Genomic DNA, 22016 nt, shown 5'->3' on the forward strand with positions numbered 1-22016 from the left:
CAGGAAGCTACAGTATGTGATAACTAATGTCAATCAATCATCAGAAGCAACACCCAAACATCTGCACAGAAGATGACATACTTCAGCTATAAACTTTAGGAAGACCTTTGCTAGGCAGCACATTTTATAAACTGGGAACAAGGCTGCAGTGTCTGTGTATTTCTTTTGACTTTTTTTTCAAATATGTCAAAAGTTGCTCAACTTTTGTTTTTATTCTTCTATTTCTGTCTTTCCTGTATGTCTTATAATGACATCCCACATTTCCCAGCTTTCATTTATTCTGTTCCTGCTCTACCTGCAGTTGAGAAAGCCCAGGATGCAGCACAGTTGCCCTGGTCCAGTGGCTCATGGATCTTTCCCGGCCACTTCTCTGCTGAGTTGAAATAGAGCGGCAGATGGTCACTCTGAGGATCCATGTTCATCTGACAGAGAGAAAAGGCGAGTTGAGTAAAGTCAGTAGAGCTCAATAACAGTTACACTCCCGCAGAGCAACGCTCATTGAGTAAACATTCATGTTTCTCAGTAAAAACTATTATTATCATAAGTGACAGCCCAAAAATGTAAACAAGGATTTAGAGTAGGCTGCAGCAGTGGGATGACTTCTGTGAAAGTATAGTGTCAGGCAGTGCAGAGTAATTATTTGCCCACAAACCAACAGCTGCAATTAAAATACTTGTGGACGGCTTTGTACGACAAGTTTGGATCATGGGCAGATTACATAAGTCTGCTAATCAAACCTCCACTAGAAGGGACGTATTCACAGGCGATTAGGACCATTTGGCTCAGTGTCAATCTCTGGCGCTGTAGAATAGACAGCAACCTTTGATTCCGGTCCTTTCCGTAACACCATGAGGCCATTTGGTTATGCTGAATGCATCATTCGAACCAACTGAACTCATGGCTTTTGTGGAGGCATCCATCTCTATTCAAAACACCAGTATCACTGTGATGATGAATCCTAATTAGGATAAGTCTGTGATGGATTGCAAATATTTTCCTGATAGCGTAAATTCACGCACAGGTGCTTCTCAGATGCCAAGCATACTCATTGTGTTAGTCTCCACTCGAGGGTGGATGCCCTCCTAATCTCCCAGTTATGTGTGATATGAGGGCACACACTTCTGTACAACTGACTTCCCTTCTCTCACTCTCAAGGAGGCTGCCCGCCTGCACTGCATTCCTCCGATTAATAGTGAGGTATTCAAAGTACAAACGGCCACCTGATACAAAACTAAGGAATGTGCTCCTGGCCAGAGATTTGTAGTTGTGGGAGGTCAAAGTCTAAAAGCACAGACACCTCAAACACCTGACCTACAGGCGTGATAAAAGAGGGAAAATGGTGGCAAGAATAAGTCTGAATTCATTCATGAATTTTCCATCCCTTACACGGGAGCGTACAGACAGACATGAAAGGAGAGAGGGACAGAGAGATTTATGAATGGGCTGCGAGACTCTGATGTGGTTCCTGGCACAGGTAGGGACACGCTGACGGCGGAAGAAGGAGGGGGAGCTGTGAGGTTGTTAGGGTGGAAGGAGTCGTGGAATGCTGGGAGAGGTAAGCGCAGGGAGTGAGGATGGATGGATGGAGGGATGGATGGAGGTGGGGAGGTGTAGACTGAGGAGGAGGTCTGCTCTTTATTCTCCAGGCAGCCACTATCCCCTCCATCTTCTCTGTCTGATGTTTTGGTTCCGTCTTATGTAATCTGTCTGGGTGCAATGTAAACAAAGACTGAGCGGATCAGAGCGGGCTGAGGTTCCAGACGGCAACGCCATTGCATACCGACAAGCCACCATAATTAAGCAAGAAACGTTTTGATCAGCACTCCCTTGTTGTAATAGGTTTCAAACCTGCGTATCGCAAATCATCAACTCACAGGAAGTGTGCAGCAGCTTTTAAAGAAGTGAGAAGTCTCAACAAAACTGTAACAATTCAATTTTTCTCTGCGTTCTCACCTGTCACTAAAACTTCCTCTATCATCCACACATCACTCACCTACATGTGTCACACACTTGTTTTTGACTGGTGTACATACACTATATTTATATATAGGTTTTTAATTAATATGTTTTAAGAATAAGAGATTAAGAATCATGGCTTAAAATTAGTCAATATAGAGGACCTACAGGAGAAAGGCTATTTAAACTGATGGTTGATCAAATGAAAGAAATCCTTTAATAAACTGAAAATAAATTAGTTTTCTATGCAATTATTTGCCTCTCTAAACAGCTGCTAACCTGGTTTTATAAATAGTATCGTCTCCAGACCACGGCCAAAAACATAATTAAAGTAAAGAGATCTCATTGTAGGAAACTGAAATGTAAAAAATTAGCTTAACTGACCCACTGTTGGTTCCACCACTGCAAATATACAAAAATGATCAAAACTTATGTTGAAATCTAAAGTTAAGGGCTGACCCACATGCTGAGAAGCCTATAACTTTCAATCGTTGCCATGGTAATCGATGTCGAAATCAGGGTTCAAATGCATTTTTATAATTACCCCAAAAATCCAAAATAGCCCATTCATCAAGAAATAGTTATCCAAGATTATTCATTATGCATCAACATTAATTTTTTTGAGTTTCTTCTTAGACAAGGACATTTAAACTTTGTGACAGTTTTGTGACTCAGACTCGCTCTCATCTCACTACTGAAACTGGGACAGTCTGACCACACCTGATAGGCCCACAGACATGCTAGCAAGATGTCAAAAAAAACCTTGAATTTGCAAAGGTGACTCCCAAAAATCAAGCGCCAGATATGCTAAAGGAAACTAGTATGTTATAAATCTATTATGAGCTCACCACATCAGGCCCTCTCAAAGCTTCAGTTACTCACAACAGTGAAGCTTCAATGCCCACAAACTTGTATGTGGAACAGCCCTAATCAACATGTCTGAATTACGGCGAAATGCACTGTATTTAAATCATACAGAAGCAATCAATATCCACACTTGCTGCAATGGTGCAGCTATAAAAACATGACATCATGCAGCTTCAGTGGGGACGACAAATGTACCATATGTGATTTATGTGACACTTAAGTGTAAAAAGTGCAAATATTTCTTAAAGCGGAATTTTTAGGGGGAAACCCGAGGTTTAAGTGGTTTGACCCAGTAGCAAGAAGTAACGTGATATTCCTCCAGTCCCTGTATGGAAATAAGTTCTCGCACGCCTCTTTTTAAAAGCCAGGTCAGAGGTCAAAGGTCAGTTACAAAACTCAGGGCATGGCAGGGTTTTCATGACTTGCTTAAAGGCATGTAAGCAAAGAATATGACTGCTGAACTTTGTACCTGCGCCTTCAGGAACTTGACCACCCACCTGTGTCTCTGTCTACATTTGTCTTTGTCTTATCGACCCCAAAAATCATTTTCAAGGATGAAGGCTGTCCTGTACCTGGATCTCATTCATGTTCATGATAGTCCTGGAGGGTCTCTGTGTGCCCAGGCGGAACCGGATGCCCTCGTCTAGAGTCATGCCGTAGAGCTGACTGTAGTTGGCTGCCTTCCACCTAATAGGAGGAGAATGTGTTTGTGATCATGCATAATAAAGATCTTATTGTAGAGCATTAAATACCATCACGTATGTTAGTTAATGTGTCTGTTTTTTACCCGTAGTTTCCTCTGTTGATGGCATGGATCATGTCAGGATCCATCAGACAGGCGTTCTGCTCACACTCCCAGCGTCCTGTCGTCCCACATGTACTACAGAGGAGAGAGAAAGAGAGATGAGACCATTAAAAGGCATGAGCAGCTGTAGTTGCATGAAAATAGTTCCAATTTCCATATTTATGCTAAAAGCAGTCAACAGCTAAAATAGACAGACCTTGTGAGGCATGAACAAATATGCAAAGGCTCAGAGGAATTCCAAATAAGAAATTAATTGAGAGATGAATGTCAGTAACTGCGGAAAAAAAAGGGAAAATAAAAAGAAAGTAGGGAGTGAGAAGCAGAAGGAAAGGGCACAGGAAACATTCAGCCTTTTAAGGCTGCAGAGCGCAGATCCATTTTTAGTTTAAAGGCAGTGAGAGAGACTAAAGAATTCAAGATGATGACGGAAGAGATAAGAGAACAGGATATTAATGATGACGATGCTGTTTACTTTGGGGATGTTCAAAAATAACTTGCACTGTGTAGTTTTTGATGACTCACTGTGTGTGTGTTCATGTGTGTGTGTGTGTGTGTGTGTGTGTGTGTGTGTGTGTGAACAGTGGTGGGGTGAGTATCAAGATTCTTTAATGACAACATAGAGCACTGTAAAAGTTCTGCATTCAAAGTATTATCAGCAAAACATACTTAAAGAATCAAAAGTTGAAGTATTCATTATGGACTGGCCCATTTCAAAATGTTAGCCTCTGATATACACACTACTGTGTACTGTAATAAATCTTTAATTATACTTCATTATTTTGGATAAACACATTAGTTTAAAAATTATATGCTAGTAATCGTAGTTGTAAAAAACTACGTAGGAGTAAAAAATATATTTCCCTGTGAATGCAGTAAAATATAGAATGGAAACATTTGGCTAAATTACAAGCACTTAACAAAAGGTCACTCATACAGATGAGTCATGACACATATGACTTCAGTTCACCTTCGGGCGATACTTCAAGAAACATTTTGCTGCAGATAAATATTCAGTTTCACCAGAGTCCCTTAAGCTTTCTGATTAACTGTTTAAGACTTAATTTATGTTCATATTCCATCCTGTATATTTTCTAAAAGCAGCTGTGTGGAAAAAACAACACCAAAATGGAGGCCTGTCCCTTATAAATGGTATATTATCCTATCAAGATGGTACAGAATAATGCAGAATATTTACACTGATAATACAGTGATTTATACATGATTGTTCCAAAACATAAAAACACTGGTGGGTCAACTTTTGTGTTTTAACTATTCCTGAGACCCTCTAATGTCATATTATTCCGTCATTTCTTGCAAGAGTCATCTGACATTTTGAAAAATAAACTTTCTGCCAGCTAACGTGGATTTGTCCAAAGGTACAAATCAGCACTTCTAAAGTTCACTAATTAACAGGTCGTATCTCATTTGTTTAATCACGATTTTGTTTTAATCTTTATGCCAAGCTAAGATAACTGGCTGCAGCCACATAGTTACTGACATGAAAACGGCATCAATCTTCTCATCTAACCCTTGGAAGTAAAGCAAATAAACACGTTTCGTAAAGTGTCAAACTATTCAGCATTTAAATGCAATCTTTCAGTTTGCTCTATCAATACAGACATATTTCTTACTCATTGTTGTTCTCTGTCTCTCAGAGTTGGTCTCCTTATGTACACATTAAGGTTGGCAGGACTAGATACAGGTATTATGTTATTATGTAGCTTTCTAAATAAATAGGTTCAAGCAAGATTCTCTCATTTCCCTTGGAGATTTCTTGATGTTTTTTTGTTGCCTGACTGTAAATATTTCCATTCTCAGGTCCCTCTCACTGAGACTACCTGGTTAAATGAAGTTACTAAGTCACCATAAATAACAGCTGCAAGGTCTGACGCCATTTTGGGAATATTATAATGAGCGACAGCAGAAAGAATGAGGGGTGTTTCCCACACAGGCGTGTATAGACTTCCAACCATAAAGTCTACTGTACATTAGTCGTCATGTTTACAGAGAGGGGAACCTGCCCAGGAGGATCATTAAACAAACACACACACACACACACACACACACACACACACACACAATGATGAAGAGGCCAAATTCCCCTTTAGTCACAGTGAAGCCCACAGAGTGTGTATCAACTCTCAAACTGCGCTCCTCCCTGCTGGGTCTCTGAGACATGGGCAAATACAATGTTCAAGCACACACCCACTCAGACACTCAGACACACAGACACTGGCAGAGTTAAGGCCAGGACCGTCTGACGTCTGATGGCTTTGAATTGAAGAAAAAACAATGACCTTCTCTTCCTCCCTTCAGCAGGGACACATCAGCCCAGTCGCCAGACTAAGGTGTGGGCATCATACGTCTCTGCAAACCACCATTATGTAACATATGTTTGTGTGATATACATGCAGCGGGGTTCAGATTACGAGTATATGAGCTGAGTTCCTCATCAGGAGGAGGGAGGATGGTGTTACATCTAGGTGAGACGGCTGCCAAGCAGCAGACAGCAGCACACCAGTGTTCAAGACCAACAAAACCAGGTACTTTTAATGAGAGTTTGGGACATTTCCAGCTGTGGTTGTAACAACAAAAGCCGTTTTTTTTTTCACAAAAGTTAGGGACATTTCCAACTGTGCTCGTAGCAACCACACCGGGTATTTTTAACGAGAGCTTGGGACAATTCCAACTGTGTCTGTAGCGACTAAACTGAGTATTTTAACAGGAATTCTGTACGCGTGGAGTCATGTTTGCAGCAACCAAACCAAACTGGGCATTTTAAGCCAAAACATGATGTTTTCCCACCCCTAACCAAGTGGTTTTCGTGCCTAAACTTAACCACATGACAACGACAGTGTTGTGAAAACATAAAATTTAAAATTGAAACATATCGGTGACATGTATACAAATGTAAGATGTCCATGATTTGCAGAAATGTACAATGCCAACATTTATTCTGCCGTTTGGGTTGAACACACACATGCAGCTCAGTGCCAGCAGGGGAAAACAACAATAAATTCACACAGTAATGGTTCTCACACACACACACACACACACACACACAGAGGGACGGGCATTATGACAAACTCATGGAGACTGAGACAGAGTGTGACTGATAAAAAAATATGATGGCTCGTGGGACAGTGGGAAGCCATATTTCATATTTTCCATCACACTCCCCAATTAGAGAAAGACACCCACTTCACCCCTGAGACCATACACACACTTGCATACATATAAATAAACACACACCTGGGTGACATTAGAAGTATTATCTCGCTATATCCTGTTAGATCAGTGGGAGCAGAGCCACGTTTGTGTGTGTGTTTACATATGACATCTACATCATCTGAGAAACTGTACAACAACTAAGAAAGTCCAAGCTGGCGTTGGCTATTGTCCAATCTGAAGTGCTCTGAAGACAGAGCAGAGCTGCTGCCAAACCGTAGCGGAGATGGTTGCTCCTTCAGGGCTGTGTGAGATTGCGGGCTTGAGCAGGAGGCGCCATTTTTCAGATGATTTGGAGCAGATAAAGAGTTATCAGGATGCCAACAGCACGGGGAGGAAAAGGTCCCAGCTGGGGATCCCATTAACACAACAATAGACTGCCACACGTATCACGGTACATCTTCACACACACGCACACTACAGTAAACTAAGCATTGCTGTCATACTTCATGCTCAGTCAGGTTGCGTTTATATGCTGTCTAACACTGACACAATCTGCACACGAGGCAGTTAAAGCTAAAAGATAACATTCATACCTACTGTGATGCGGATGGTTGAAGAGCTAATTTTTATTGACAGGGATGTTTGGCTTCATGTTTTGCTCAGTTGTTAGTCAAGACATGTAGGAGGTAAGGTAGCAGCGAGACTTTGGAGGGAAAAAAGGGAGTCGACACAAGGCAGAAGCTGTTAGAGTTAGGAGGACGCACGTTTGGGAAATTAATAAGTGGAAAGTGTAGGAGTAGGAAAAGGGAGTGTGTGTGTGTCCCTCTGCGCCCAAAGCTGTGGTGCAATTTTTCAAGCATCCATGTGTATTGCCTTAACAAGCACGTGTGAGAGCATATGTGCATAAGACTCTTTTGTTTGGCGGCGAAAGGGGGAGTTAGCACATACACGCTGTTTTGTGGTGGACACTGGAGGTTATTTTTACCACACAGCTCAACCTCCTCTAGTCTTTCCTCCAGAGGAAGCATTCGCTCCACCATTTATCAACTGCCAACCTCGCCTGTCAACGCACCCATCAGATGCTTTAGGTCAAACCTAATGAGCTGCCATGATGCGTATCTGACTGACACAGGACAGCTCAGGACAATGTGCAGACCTTACTGTGAGGAGTTTTAATGTAGGGACTATTTTCTCTCTATTGAACTACAACCGCCAAGCAGAGCACAACAAAGAAGGAAGTGTGCATCTACTCACGGAACAACCTTAGCTCGATGGTGATCTGGTTGGCGGATGTAGTTCAGGAGAAAGAAAATTGTTCCTACATGAAACTGCTCACAACAAGTAGATTATCTAGTAACCGGGTCATGGTTTCTGGAAAGAGACAATGCTGTTGAGTTTTTCAAATTAATTTTTTGGGCGCTTTGAGCACCACAAGCCGGAGTCCTCTACTTCCTTTCTATCTGAGAGAAGGCAGACATCTCTACAGCTGAAACCACTGAGCAACTCACACCAAAATGATCTAGACTGATAAATAGCACTACAGAAAGCAGGAAAGAATCTGTATTTTTGATATAGTGGTGAACTGTCCCTTTAAAGCAGAGGAACTGTCCCTTTAAAGCAGAGGATGTGGAGATCAGCGGGGTCAGCGTGGTTTGGGTTAGAAGTGTTGCGACAAACCGCGATCTTGTGTTCTTGTTTCATGGAGATAAATATAGTGATACAAATGGATGTTAAATCAACATTTGTGCACATGCATGTTCACACAGAGTCTTTGAGGAACATCCAATGATATGGACATGAGAAACCACAGTGGAGGACAGGTGAGGAATTCCCATTTCCCCTCTCCCTGCCTTCACTCACTTGACCTCCTCCGTCTCCCTCCTCGAGTCTCTCAATATCTGCTTTGCCTCTCCTTGACTGCTGTCGATATCAAGCACAAATATGACAGCAGCCACATGGACTCTGTTGCCCTCAGGGCGTAGAAGGCCATGGAGATAAAAAGATACTTTGCTGTCACTGAGAGCTAATCTAAAATACTGCTTTTAGAAACTCTTGGTGTCATGTCAGGGTCACAAAGTGAAGGACTGTTTGTAAGTGCATCCATCAGTATGCCAGAACTGGAAAAATACTGCAAGGAGATCTAATGCATCACAATATCCAGCCTCACTTTTGTGCTTTTATAGGATCTTTATCAAGATGAAAGTAAGAAGAGTTCGAAGGCTCAACAGAAAATCTCTTTCAATTATGATTAAATTTGCCAAGTTACTCAGCAGGGGGTATGAAAAACACTGTTGGAGAAGTTGGTACACACAACGTGCTGTAGCTACGAGATGGGATAAATTAACACGGGGTCCAAAGCATTTGATTTATCCTCAGTTATGCAGCTACTGTTCCTCCTCATCATAACAGATCATAACAGAGAATGCTTTGGAATAAATTATTACTCTGTTCATCAGCATTAACTGTATAATACATGGAGCAGACTAAAGACTAAATATTATTCTCCATAAAACTTAAAATAAGTCAAGGCCTACAGCCTGTTGTTTCTCTAACTGTATATAGTGTTCCTTCCTTTTCTGTCTCATCACGCTCATACTGAACTACAGGCCTTTTCCACAGCTGATAGTTTGACTTGTCATAGTGGGATAAGCACAGGTATTACCAATAATATTAACAATGTTCTATTCAAATAACCCAGGAAGCTGTTTCAATGTGAACGTGCAGGAGCCAACGGGATTTGAGCCATGATTAATTTAAGATGTACACCTGTGCTTTTCCTACTGTCAAGATAATTTATGAGAAAAAGTGTAAGTATGGCCATAAGTGTAGATTTCAGGGGTACACAGGGGACACGTCAACCTCAATATTAAGAACGTACCAATAAAAACACAATGTGCATCAAAATTCAACAGAATGCACGAAATTAAATGTTTCAAAATGTTCTTGTTGAGGATCCCCACCCCCTTTAATATCTGCCCCCAATGTTGAAACACATCACACACACACACAATTATGGCATACAGAGGATATAATATGATGATAATGTGATCAGTGCAAGATTTCAACTCAGAACATTGATATAAAACAGAATATTACGCCACCAGTGGCTTTATTATTAGAAACACATGCTGTGCACACATATTTCTGTAAACCCACCCAACTTTATTTTTAAACTCCACAGCAGATCCCACAGGTTTTAAGAATACCAAGTTCTGTTCGTCAGCATGAAATCTGAATAACTGTGATGCAGCTTGTTGCAGTGTTGCGTCAATATAAACATGTCATCTTGGGCTTGAATATCTCACTCAATATAAGCATGTAATGGTTCATGTGAACTGTTAGAACAAGCAGATGTGGAGCATATAGATGAAGTGGGGAGGAAATGTTTTGAAGCTTAAAGCTACTTAAGGGGACGTTTAAGGGAAAGCCAGGCATTTAAGAGGTTGAAAGAGAAATAAGAGGAAGAAAGAGGGAGGTACATACCATAAATTGCAGTTCTCTTTGTATGTTTGCCCCGTGAAGAACTTGTTTCCATTTCTTTCGCAGGTGCCTGAGAGGAGACAAAGAGAGGCAATTCAGTATATATGGCTTTTATGTGGCTTATCGGCAATGATCATATCACTGATCTCAGAGACAAAGCCACGCACAGTCTTAAACACAGATAAGAGTCAGAGATGCACTTTGATATACAGCACTTAGACTTAATATAGTGCAATCACACGGGCAGATTCCTTCACTTGCAACACCAATAAAAGCTTTAACGCTAATTCCCCAGGTGTGCGTGAGTGTGCAGTGTGTGTGGGTCTGTGTGTGCAGTGTACACACAGAATATGTGAGGTCTAAGGAGCTCTGAGCTCCAGTAATCCAGTGTAGGAATGTGGCGTTAGCTTCTTTCCTGCCTTCCCAGGCTTCCTGGGCCCTCGTCATGCTTTAACCAGCTTACGCTCCACTCCGCCACCTCTAGTGAGACCAAGGGAGAGGGCCACGAAAGTAGCCCGTCCATCACAGCCATAATTAAAGGTGTACTGTGCAGGACTTTCCCCAAAAAACTGTGTAAACTCACAGGTAAAAAACAAACGTACATAAGTAATCCCTCTCAATTATCACTTGTGAGCCAGTGGAGGTGTGTGGCAGTGTGTGTATCTGCAGACATGACTTCTTATTTCACTGTGTTAGGGATGCTCCTGGGTACAGCACGCAGGTTCGACTGGGACTTTCAAAGGTAGGCTCTTGATGCAAGGCTCTGAGCAGCACGCATCCAAGATGAAGGTACAAAAATCGCAGACAGAGTGCCAGAAAAATGCTAATACACCGATGCACAAATAAAGTGATGTGAAGCAACAAGCTCGCTCAAAAAAGAGAGTGAATTTGGGGTTGGCTTTCACTGGCAATACTCTTTACAAACAGTAATCAACAATTCCTGCGCAGTATTTCTTCAAGCGCCAGACGCACTGTTCCACTCAGAAATGTCACAAACCACAAAAATGATTTAAAATCTGTCCTGTCAGACTTTTGAACCCTGCTTCCTAACAGACTGTTAAAAACCGTACTGGCCTGGTGACAGATTCACAATGATGTTTATCCACAAGCAGATTTACAGTGCCAGTGTGAATTTCATATGGAATTTAGGGAACGAGCTGGCTGAGAATTTACAGCGTGAGCAGGTTTCCTTGCTTCTGGTGTGAGGCCCAGAGCTGATTGTGTGATTTATGACTGAGGCCCTCTGTTATCCGTCATCCCCTTCACAGCTGTCTCAGCCAGTCTGTCACAACTCAGCGACTGCAGAACTGAAGGGTGTGACAAGTTACTCATTGACAGGGAAGGATTTTATATAGGGGCATTATGTTGAGCTGAAAGTATGTGGTTTCATGTAATAGGTTATTGTAACACTGTCACAGCATGATGGAGAGGTTTTTTCTGTGTGTGAATATTAGAAAACTATACACTGGAAGATGTTGATGACATCATGAGAAAAGTCCAGCTGTGTGAAGTATTGAACACTGAGTTATAGACTACAACAATCTGTGACTGCAGGGCAGCGATAAGAGAAAGGACCTATTGTAAAAGATCTGTCACCTCCTTCCTTTAGAAGTTTTCCTCTAGGCTGTGTGACTGTGTGCTCAGATGCATGTGTGTGTGTGTGTGTGTGTGTGTGTGTGTGTGTGTGTGTGTGTGTGTGTGTGTGTGTGTGTGTGCATACTCTCAAACATGCATGTGTGTCCCACCTCGTGATCCCCCTACCTTGTCGTCCAGGGAACACATACCTGTACCGACCCCTCTGCCTCCCGTCCCGCACCCTGTCTCTCCGTCTCTCCACATAGCCCACATTCTTTCTCCTGACCTCCATTCATCCCTCCATCCACCCCTCCTCCCTCCCTCTGTCTGGGTTAATAAGAAGCCTACTGTTCCCTGCTCTGTTCTCAGGTAGACCTCCGCTGACGCTGGCACATTTTACACCTCTGCACTGAGGGAATGGCACTATAACTGTGTGGGGAGTCCAAATGTAGTCAGCTAAACTGGATGGAAAATGAGCTAAATCTTAACTTTTCTACTTAGGGTCTGTACAGAAATTATCAGGGGAGGTCAGAGGATCAGGGGGAGGGTATTTAATTTTAATCTTCACCTGGAGGGTAATCTATGGAAGCCCTGAGAGGCAAGTAAGATGGTCTAAATTGTTTTCTCTCCTTTGTTTGACTTAAGAACAGATGAGATAAGGTTCTGCCAGGATAATATTTGTAAGTTCCTTAAAACAATTCCATCTGCGAAACAGGCGGGGGGGAGTTATGCCAGGATCATTTTTTCTAAGATACTTCTTTTTTTTTTATCAGGGAAAACAGGTTTAAAAAAAAAACAAAAAAGGTTTTTGTCAGGATCAAGCATTTGTTATTTTAATACTGATTTCAGCCACAAGAGTCTTAAATGCACCACTGCACCAAGATTGTTTTCACATGATAAACTTTTTTTTTCCCATCTGTTTTTACAGATGATAAAAAGTAACATAGGGACCGTTCTTTATTTGTCAAAGGAGAAAAGTGGCTGGGGTGTGGCTCTGTTTTGTTTTTGTTTTTTTAAATTTTATTTTATTTTGACACTCCCCAAAGCTACAAATATTCCATCTTGAGCCTCCCTGAGTGACTGGCAGAAAATGCATGACCCTCCCTTTACCATAAATTAGTTATTACAATTTAAAAATGTACCCTTAGATGTTTGAAAGTTAAAGTTAAAGGCGAAATCCTTGAGTTAAAGAGTCCTGGCTTTTCACTCTTGTCGAGCATGTCGGTTAGTTGGTAAAAACTATTTATTTTTGGCAAAATTTTAAATAAGATGTGTAGAATAAAGTGATTTTGATGAAATATCAGTATTTTAAGCTTAGATTTGGTTATGTTTTTATCTGACACAAGGGTTTGTTCCACATAATGTGTTCAAGGTACGTCGGAAATTTAAAAATCCAGTGATCATTGCCGTTTTTATCATTTCTGGCTGTGATTAAGCAGTGTAATTTTGGCATTTTTTTAAAGAAAACATGGCTCCGGAAGACATGTTTTCTTTAAAAACTGGCAGAAAAATAAATACAAAACACAACAATTTGCATGCCTCTCTCCAAAGCCAAAATAAAAAAACACAAGTTCCACACCAGTGCTTAAAAAAATATTTGACATGCCTCTCCCTTTTTGCATGACCCCCTCCCGTCTTATACATAACAAACAGCCCCTTAGAAAAATAATCTGGCATAACCAAACCAAACACAGGAAAGAAAACTATTTAGATCCGACTTAGAAAATGGATCACCAGATATATTTTTTTCCCCTCACTTGCCTCTCAGGGTTTCCTTAGTAATCTAACTTTTTTTGGAGAGCAGGGGAGAGTCTCTTTTTAAATTTTTCAGCCTTCCCTTCTGAGATGTATTAATACAGTAGAGACTGGAAAAAAGATGGCAGTCATGTGTCCAATCTTTTTTAGACAGTCCCTTATCTTAAACATGTTTATTTCTTGTGATATTAATAAAGCAGGTATGTAACTGTAATTCGATTTCAGGTGTCATGCTGCTCCTGTCAGTGGGGTTCTGTGCTGTTCTCTGACTGAGCTTAACTAACTAAGACAGGGACACACACACACCTGCAAAACTCACTGATGCGCACACACAGACACATTCATACATTTGCTTGTGCACCCTTACTTACCTATGAAAGGTGGCTCAATGCCGAGACAATGACCCCAGAAGTCAGGGCAGCAATCAGAGACGGTGCGGTTGCAGAACAGGTCGCAGTAGCAGATGGTGTCCAGGTAGGGGACCGTGCACAGGTCGTCTCTGCCGGGGCAGCAGCCTCCTCTCCTCTCGCAGTAGGAGCCAAACGGGTCCCTGATGCCTCCAACATGGAGCGGACTGGCAAGCTCCCGCCTGGTCCTTCTGGACAGGATTCGATCTGCAGTGCTCTCTCCCACCACCAGGAGCAGTGCCGCCACAATCAACAGGAAGAGCTTCATGATAAATCTGTGAAAGGAAGGGGGCAGGAAATAGGATATGAGATGTTTAGCTAAAGGTAATACTATACAATCCATGCCCTTCTATAATCCTTCTTGCAATGTGATAAAATGGATAAAAGTGTTTGCGAAAGCTGGCCTGCTCTTGCAGAGAAGAGGTCTACAAACTCATGCTTCACACTCCACAGGAAGAGAGGTGAAGAGGTCGCACTGTGAGCAGCATAATTGGGGTATGACTGCTGCCAGCACACCATCCACCTCCCGCTGAGTAATTCACATACACACCGAGGCATATGCACTCAGTAGCACACATGCACTCACACAAAAGATAACATTTAAACAGAGCTGGCAGCAAATGCACATGATCCTTGGAGATCATCTGCTTATTTTTCCAACTTTCCTTTAAAGCATCCAAGACAAACAGCAGCTAAATATGAAAATGCACTCAGCAAGAAAGTGATGGGAATAAAGTATGTGACAGTAGAAACACAGAGGCCTTTAAACATGTTGAATTATGTAAGAGAGGGTCACTTCAGGTCTCAGGGTGAAAGGTTCTTGAGCTACCTTTATCAGTCTTAATCATGCGATTTTCACATTATCCTGTTTTTTTCCTTAATAAGTGCCAGTATGTAAGCAGTATTTTCACTAATACAGCACTGTTTGCATTGCAGTGACATATAAATCCAGCAGCACTATAATCACACTATTATTAAATATTTTGCATTGCACCTGCCTGTTTAGTTACAAGTATGAGGGAGGGGATGTTAGCGCCTGAGATTAGCATGCCGGAAACAACGTAATGTCCTGCTGTCAAAGCTAATCTGTCACTCTCGAGGAAATTGTATGAGTGAACAAACACGGCCCATGTCCAGTATTAATGGACCTCTGAGACAATAAAGTTTATCTAAATGCCATGCTGGGGGCACGGTAACAGCGCAGGCAGCAGGAAACCTGTTTAATACGATCACTCTCGTGCTCCAGGTGGTGACTCTGGTATCAACGGGTGCAATCAAGAAAAATCAGCAGATTCAAGAGAAAGTGCTAATGGAGCTGGGTCTGAATCATTTTACAAAGTGCTATTACAGGAACCGTCCTGATCTTGACTACCAGCTGCACCAACAACATGATGGCTGGTATTGTTTTCAGCCTGTGAGTCTGTGTGTGTGTGTTATCATGGCAAAATGCAGCCCAGGTGACACCTGTAGCGGAAACTACCACTGACGCAGTTTTGAGTGTGTTGGCAAGGCTGTCCGACTTATTCTGGAAAGATTTTTGTTTGTGCAAGACAACAAAACAAAACATTACAGGTGTGTAGTTGAGATAATAATGAAGGCCAAGTTCAAAGATGGGTGAAGTCTGAGCAAGGGGGCTGGATATAGAGGGGTAGGAAGCAGGGAAGTTGTTCTTTGTTAGTGATGTCAACGTAAAAAGGTGAATTTCCACATGGCAACAGAGTCAGTGATTTAACTGTCACACTATGTACTTTCTAGGTGTGTGCACATGTAACATCTTCAAGGACCAGTCGTGTGTGTGTGTGTGTGTGTGTGTGTGTGTGTGTGTGTGTGTGTGTGTGTGTGTGTGTGTGTGTCTGTGTCTGTGTGTCTGTGTGTGTGATTGAGCAATCCACAGCTCTCACTCTTAGGCTCAACAAAGGTCAAACAATCATCCATATGTATGGCTGTTTGTGTGGACATGTTTGTGTGTGTGTGTGTGTGTGTGTGTGTGTGTGTGTGTGTGTGTCTGTTGGTGTCAGGTTACTGAATGTGTGAGTCCATATGGGGCTGCACAAAGACAAGGGGTTGGCCCGCTGCTTACATAAATAGCATCATTAATTATCCAATCAGATCTCGGAGCACAATGGACACTCAGCACATAAAGCGGGGCTCCGGAAAAGATCTCTGCTGTCCTTTTTTTCTGCATGACTGCGCCTTTAGTTGAATCGTGCACACACAGCCCGCCCGCACACACACACACACACACACACAGCCGGGCATATGGCAGCATGGGATGGGCAGGTCTCCTCCTTTACACAAGTGTTTTGTTGTGGCAGACTCTGAGCAGCAGTGCAATAAAACACCCACCAGTCTGCTCACCAAGCTGCTGAGGCCTTCAGGTCAAACTGTCAGCGTGAAAAGACACAAGTGCTGATTGTAATGCTGACAGCACTTTAATATACAACTTCCCTACAGAGCAACTTAGGTCTTTTAGTGTAATTTATAGGAATACTTCACCCCTCAAATGACCATTTGCTTATCAGTTACATGCCGTGTCACGGTGAAATCAGGAAGAAAACATTGTTTCTCTCCCATGTCTCCACAGTGATCAAAGAATCCAAAAATAGAGAACTGAAGCCGCAAAACTGAACTGACAAACTCTTACACAACTCATGCAGTCTTATTTATCCAGTAGGATGCTCAGTACTTCCTAAACACATGCTTTTTCAAACGTAAGGTTTAAGCAAAAATGTATGTGTTCGGGAAGCACTGAGCATACAGACTTGGGTTATACTGCACGATTTGTGTGACAGTTAGTAAACGGATTTAGATTTGTTTTGTTTTGATTTAGATTTGCTGTTGTTAAACGCGGACGCTCCTACGATTTTGGATTCTTCATTCACTGCTGAGGTATGCAACAAAAGTTTTCTTCCTAAATCCAGTGTAACCAGTGGATATATGTTATTCAAATACAAATGGGCATTTGGGAGGTGAAGTATTCCTTTTAACAAACAAAGAAAACATTCAAGTAGCTGCAATATATGAATGTATTCAGAGGTGTTTGGTGCAGCTCTCAGCTTTTAGCTGACGAGTTCATATTATCAGCTCCTTTTAGTCTTATCAGAGTGTCACAGAAGCTGCCATATGGCCCATCAGTGCTCCTGACAGCTGTGGCCAAGCTACTGATCCCACACTGCAGCCACAGGACCGATGAACCCTCAGGAAGGGCAACCCACACACACACACACACACACACACACACACACACACTCAAACACTCACATATACAGTGTCTTAGCTGGACCTTCATCACAGCTTCAAGACCATCTTCACAACTTAAACCTGCTCAACCTCAGTAAACTGAGCAACAGGTTAGTCTTTATAACACACAGACCTTAACGTGAACGCTGACACTACTTTCTACTTTCTTTAAAAGCTTTTAACAGCATGCTGAGCATTTACATTTGTGGGCTCCAAAAATGAAAAGGTGTTCATCTCACCTGTGTTGAGGCGGAGGCAGAAATATCAGCGATACATATCTCAAAACCTGGACAACTAAAAACTAATACTACAAAATGTTATGTTGTAATCTGGGTGAGCCAAGCCTTTAATGTTCCCTGCTTACACTTTATGACCCCGCTCTTTTACTTTTCACTTAACTTTGAGCTATCACTGCACCACCCGTCAGATAATTCAGTCATCTTGACTCTGTATATCTGTATAAAAGCCCTTTCAGCTACACTTCCCTCCGGGTCACACAGTCCTTGACGATTATCTGTGCAGCTCTATTTTTAATACAACCACCAGGTCAAGGAGAACTGAGAGCATTCATAATGCCGTGCAGGTGTCTAATGAGGCCTGCAGTACAACAGGTGAGTGACGGGTAACTGGTTGCGGTGTGTTATCACTCTCATTTTGAATTACACAAGAGGAGCTGCCACAATCTCACTGGACTCAATAACCTCTCATAAAGAAAAAGAAATCTCAGCAGTCTCCCACTCATATTCTCGAAGGTATTCCTAACTTGAATATTGTGTCCTACAATCCCACACCCAGAAGGTAAATATGTCGTAACAGTAAAGACTTCGCTAACCTACAGTAAGTTCTCTGCACAGAGGAATTAGCTCAAATCTAAGAAAAAAATTGATTAGCAACCATGTGAATCAGGAAGTTTAAAAGTTCCCATAAATCAGAGAGTTGGTTAAGATAGCATGAGATCAGTATAAACCACACTGTGGTGTTCACTGCACCTGCCTGCAGTCTGGTATAACAGAGGGCTGCTGCTGAAAAGTAAAGAGAGCTAAAATTTTTGTTACCTTGAGTTGAGAGAGAAATCCTGGCTTTGTAATCCGATTTAAAACAAAAAAAAAACAGAGATTTGCTGATGTGTTTCTCAGGAAGTCATCCACAGGTGGAGAGGTAAAAAAAAAAAAGTCCCTTGTCTCTGTTCCTCACTCTCTCACTGGATCTGCTCTGCCAGACTCTGTCTTCTCTATATACAGGCAGTAAGACGGGCTAACCACTCCCCCCCGACCCCCCTTCACTCTCTGCCCTGTCCCCTGCTTCACCGCCTCCTGCTCAAATCTGTGCTCTCTCTCTCTCTCCCATACACACACATACACACACTTCTTCCCCTTTGCTATCTCTTCATGCCTTTCCTCTCTATATCAAACTGAAACCTTCATACTGAAAGTAAAGTAGTTTTCACTCCTCTTTATTCACTCTCCTCCTTCTTCTTCTCCTTTGTTTCCACTGTCACTTCCACTGACAGCAGCAGCAGTTTCCTCTCCACTATCTGCGGCTTTCCCCTGCAGGGTCAAATCCACTTGTTCCTCTGTGGCAGACACAGTGGTTACTACTGACCTCCTGCTCACCATCTAGTGGTCACGGGTTGCATATCTTCACCCCGGGCAGCCAGGAAATTATTATGGGATAGCCAGTGGAAGACTTCCCTACTTCTAGAAACTTACAAACTAGCCTCCGGGGGCGACACTTTGGCAGGTTTTTTAGGGAGTACAAATACTCTGAATGTGCAAAATATTACAGATGTTTTCTCTCTGCGTGATCTACGTGTCTTGAATCTGTTTACATCATTTGTCTCAGTGTTGTAACGTCTCCTCCCCTTCAGCCTGAATAGACTATAACAAAATAAGTCATCTGTTATTGATGATCTGTTTGCTTTTTTTTTTTTAGCAAGTCAGTGAACTTCAAGAATTTTGAATTGAGTAATCAACCCTCTCACGCGCATATGATTCAGTCTGCTGAAAAGATCGATATTTTTATATTTGACACCAGATTTGTCAAATAGTGAAGTGATTTCTTTTGTTGCATTTTTCAGGATAAGAATCCTAAATCGGTGTTTAGGAGACCATCAGGGAGGTCCTGAAAGACACAGCTGTGCCACAGACCCCCCTTTGGGTTGATCAATAAGCTACAGCCTGAATCAATAGCTGTGATGTAGAGTAGGTGGGTGGGTAGGGCAGGGCTAAATCCAGGACAAAAGACAACACTGCCCACACTAATATAGGCCTATTTAAATGTGCGTACATTTAATTTGCTCCGCATAATTAGCAATTGTAGATCATTTACAGAAAATGGGCAGTGTCTTGTAACAGGTCAGTCATGTCCTTGATGAGCAAATACTCATGACAAATGACCTAATGGGTTCCCCAAAAAATCTGTAATAGGTGAGGTGAATAAATAAATGTCAGACAGTTATAATTATCTACTGTAAGGAAGCGTTCCCTGCGCAGTCTGCTGTTTTTGCTTGTTGGTAAAAATAGATTAAATGTGACAACTGACTGACTGGCTTTGATTCATCACAAATTAGATTTTTCCATTGGATTATTGCAAAAAAATGAGCTCTGTGGCAAACAAAAGTTTAGACAGAAGATAATCTTCAGAAATGAACACCACTTTAATGATCTTTCAAGCGTTAATGCAATCACCAGAAGTAAAACAGCTAATGCTAGTCTGTAAAAGAATTACACCACAGTCGTGACTTAAACGTTACTACCACTAAGTGTTCATGTACAGCATGATGATGTTTAATGTTCCAGACAAGCTTTGTAGTCTCAAATAGCCACTTGTAAACAATCACCTTTTGTAAGACAGGTAAGGCCCCGATACACCAAGCTGACAGTCGGCCATTGGTCAATGTTTGGCCTAGGGTTTGCCCTAGTTTTTGCAGTGCTCAGGAAGAGAAACGGAGGTGAGGAAAATACTTTTTTTTTTTTTTTTGCCATTTAGCTCTTTAGCAAAAACGGTCGTAATTGTATTAATTCTTCATAATTTGTTTGCTAGCAAACGGTAAATATTTGTTCTTTCATCACGGTATTGCGCTGTTAATGTGATAACTGGGTAACTAGTGTCTTGAATCCATCCTGTCGGTCTTTTCGTTACCCTTTTTGAAAAAGGCACACAGACTACTGCCAGCTGCTGGTATGGAGAGTTATTTCCTCTCACACAAGCACAGAAACATAGATGCTAGTTGGCAGTTGGCTGTAGTCTTTGTGGTGTGTTCAAGTCAACTTTTTGGCCGAGACACAGGTGACATGAACAGACGCAACAGTCGGCCTCCGTCGCCACGAGATCTTTGACTTTGGTTTGGTGTGTTCACCATAAAAGCTTTAAAATTCACAACTGGGGTATTAACTGATGTATTCTATATCATAGAACCAAACGTGACAGTCTCTTAAGTTTGTGTTACCCACAGACATTATTTCTGGCATCTAATCAAAAGTTAATTTGACTTCAAAACAAAGGAATCAGAAGAGTAAAAATGCGAACTAATTTCCAGGTTTTAGGACTCTTACATGCAACGCTATTATTTGAGCAATTGAAACTCTGCTAAATCAAAAAAAATAGTCCTCCACAATTTTCTCTTTGTTCAAGGAATTTCCAAAAAAAAGAAAAAAAAATTACCACCCTGCGTTCGTATGCCCATACACCAGTCAAGTTTCTTTTACAGTGTACATCCACGTCTGCCAGAAAATGCAGAACCTTATGTCACAATGAAGTTGACCTTTGGCCTTTTGGATATAAACTGTCATCACTTTATTATTTTTGCTTAGTAGACATTTGTGTGAGGTTTTGTCATAATTAGCATTTAATATCCTGAGTTATGGCCAAAAACATATATTGTGAGGTCACACCGACCTTGACCTTTGACCTTCAACCACAAAATTCTGAGCAGTTTATTCTTCAATCCATCTGGACTTTTGTGTGTCAAATTTAAAGCAATTTAAAGGTGTTCTTGAGATATCATGTTCATGAGAATGAGACAGATGCAGGGTCACATTGACCTTGACCTATGACCTCTAAAATCAAATCAGTTCATCACTGAGTCCAAGTGGACGTTTGTGCCAAATCTGAAATTCCTTGAGGCAATTTTGAGATATCATGTTCACAAGAACAGACAACCCGAAAACGTAATGCCTCCGGCCATAGCTGGACTGAAAAACCCTCATAAACTGCTTACGGCCACATACTGCAGATTGGTACTGGCTACTGTTTCATCTCCCAGTGTTATATTACATGCAGCATATTGAAATTAGAACAGGTTTCTCATGCATTTTTATTTTTTTTTTTTTTAAATCATTGTGATGTTACATTGGTGCTTGGTATCTTCCATGGCAGCCTGGTTGGAACATCCCTTGAAATAAAGACATCAATAATCAATCATCTCCGTCAATAACCTGCAGGATTTACAAACGGTGCCTCTGATTTACATGACAGAAATGAAAAGCTCAAACGGTGTCTGTCAGTAAGCTGAGCAAAGATGAGACAGTTCTGAGTAACAGGTTCGCTTTTCAAACAACACTGTAATTATAGCTTTAACACCTCTTACTCAACCTCCTGAGGAAAGGAGGTCTAAGCTGTGTTTACAGTGTTTTATTGTCACCACCTGACCCGATCATTTTCACAGGTCTTACTGTACATGTTGTTTACCATCCAGTCAAGATTGATTCAGTTGCACTAACATGTAGAGAATGTTATTTTGCACATATACTGGCAGCACA

At 41.7% G+C, this 22016-nt stretch overlaps 1 protein-coding gene across 1 annotated transcript in view; it reads right to left on the bottom strand.

Annotated features, from left to right (window-relative positions):
- The window catches only part of tinagl1 (tubulointerstitial nephritis antigen-like 1), a 30849-nt gene extending 12370 nt beyond the window's left edge, over nucleotides 1–18479 (bottom strand). Inside the window, exons 1-6 of the mRNA XM_049601832.1 lie at nucleotides 18312–18479; nucleotides 13981–14291; nucleotides 10283–10349; nucleotides 3611–3703; nucleotides 3396–3510; nucleotides 296–422 (exon numbers count right to left, since the gene is read on the bottom strand). Of these exons, the coding sequence (XP_049457789.1) occupies nucleotides 296–422; nucleotides 3396–3510; nucleotides 3611–3703; nucleotides 10283–10349; nucleotides 13981–14284 (706 nt within the window). The 5' untranslated portion in view covers nucleotides 14285–14291; nucleotides 18312–18479. The remainder of the gene's footprint in view (nucleotides 1–295; nucleotides 423–3395; nucleotides 3511–3610; nucleotides 3704–10282; nucleotides 10350–13980; nucleotides 14292–18311) is intronic.
- Between the last annotated feature and the right edge of the window lie 3537 nt (nucleotides 18480–22016).

The sequence above is a fragment of the Epinephelus fuscoguttatus genome, linkage group LG17 (genome assembly GCF_011397635.1).
Source record: "Epinephelus fuscoguttatus linkage group LG17, E.fuscoguttatus.final_Chr_v1".
Lineage (NCBI taxonomy): Eukaryota > Metazoa > Chordata > Actinopteri > Perciformes > Serranidae > Epinephelus > Epinephelus fuscoguttatus.